This window comes from Nanorana parkeri, unplaced genomic scaffold, assembly GCF_000935625.1.
Source record: "Nanorana parkeri isolate BGI_ZX_2015 unplaced genomic scaffold, ASM93562v1 scaffold3553, whole genome shotgun sequence".
NCBI lineage: Eukaryota > Metazoa > Chordata > Amphibia > Anura > Dicroglossidae > Nanorana > Nanorana parkeri.
This window is the reverse complement of record NW_017309821.1, coordinates 37,452-38,536: the sequence shown is the minus strand read 5'-3', so window position 1 is coordinate 38,536 and position 1,085 is coordinate 37,452. Positions and strand designations below refer to the sequence as shown.

Here is a 1,085-nt window from a genome sequence, read left to right as displayed (position 1 = left end):
CCGGAGACACACCGGGAACCACATCGTAGGAACTTTATTTCTCTCTCTTATTTACAAACTTACAGCAGAAAATATTCACAATCACGTAGAAAATGTGCTGATGGCGATGTGAGGTGCTCCAGGACTGCGCTCCCCCATATGGCGGCTGGTGATGTGAGGTGCTCCAAGACTGCGCTCCCCCATATGGCGGCTGGTGATGTGAGGTGCTCCAAGAATGCGCTCCTCCATGTGGCGGCTGGAGAACAATCCGGAAGTCAGTCCATACTTTGCCATGAGGCCAGATTGGCTTCCTCCAGTGTGACATTGGACGTCGGCAATGTGGAGATACAGTGCGGAGATGTAGTCATGAGTAAACTCTGATTGGGGAGCGTCTCCTCGTTTCCATCCAGAAGAGGAGGATGAGGATGATGATGATACGGCACCAGGGAGAGGTCTCTAAATACAGCTTGTATCACAGCACCGTCCTCACTGCAAAACCAACTCCAACGGAGGTCACAGTGCCGCCATCACACCTTAAAATTCCACAAGGCCTCCGGGAAGAGGATGTATGACATGGACCATACCAAGTGGTACAAACATGCCAGGGGGGTGAAGGAGCAAAGCACCATGAACACACCTGCAAGGAATCAGCAATTGTCAGACACTTCACTACTGGAAAGGCCTCCGCCCCTAATTTGCATTTACTCTCCTCCCCTCCCTGTTGTCGCACCTAGCTGTATGTAGACTCCTCCTCCCCCTACTTTGCTGCCACACCCAGCTGTATGTACACTCCTCCCCCTACTTTGCTGCCACACCCAGCTGTATGTACACTCCTCCCCCTACTTTGCTGCCACACCCAGCTGTATGTACACTCCTCCCCCTTCTTTGCTGTTTGGGGTGTTTGTTGATTGTAATTGTTCTTGAGGATGAAATGTACTAAAATGAATGTTTTGACTTTTAGCTGCTTTTTGTGAATAATTTGTGAAATAATTTTTACTGTTGCTGCAAAATTCAGTAAAATATAAAACCTGAAACGTTGTGCCAATTGTACTGAATTCCACCTATGAAACCAATGAAGATGTGGTAACCAATAGCAACCGGAGGCC

At 48.7% G+C, this 1,085-nt stretch overlaps 1 protein-coding gene across 1 annotated transcript in view; it reads right to left on the bottom strand.

Moving 5' to 3' along the window:
• Positions 1 to 450: 450 nt before the first annotated feature.
• LOC108803270 (CDP-diacylglycerol--serine O-phosphatidyltransferase) overlaps positions 451 to 1,085 on the bottom strand; it is a 6,708-nt gene continuing 6,073 nt past the window's right edge. The window contains exon 6 of the mRNA XM_018575102.1: positions 451 to 616. Coding sequence (XP_018430604.1) covers positions 507 to 616 — 110 coding nt within the window. The 3' untranslated portion in view covers positions 451 to 506. The remainder of the gene's footprint in view (positions 617 to 1,085) is intronic.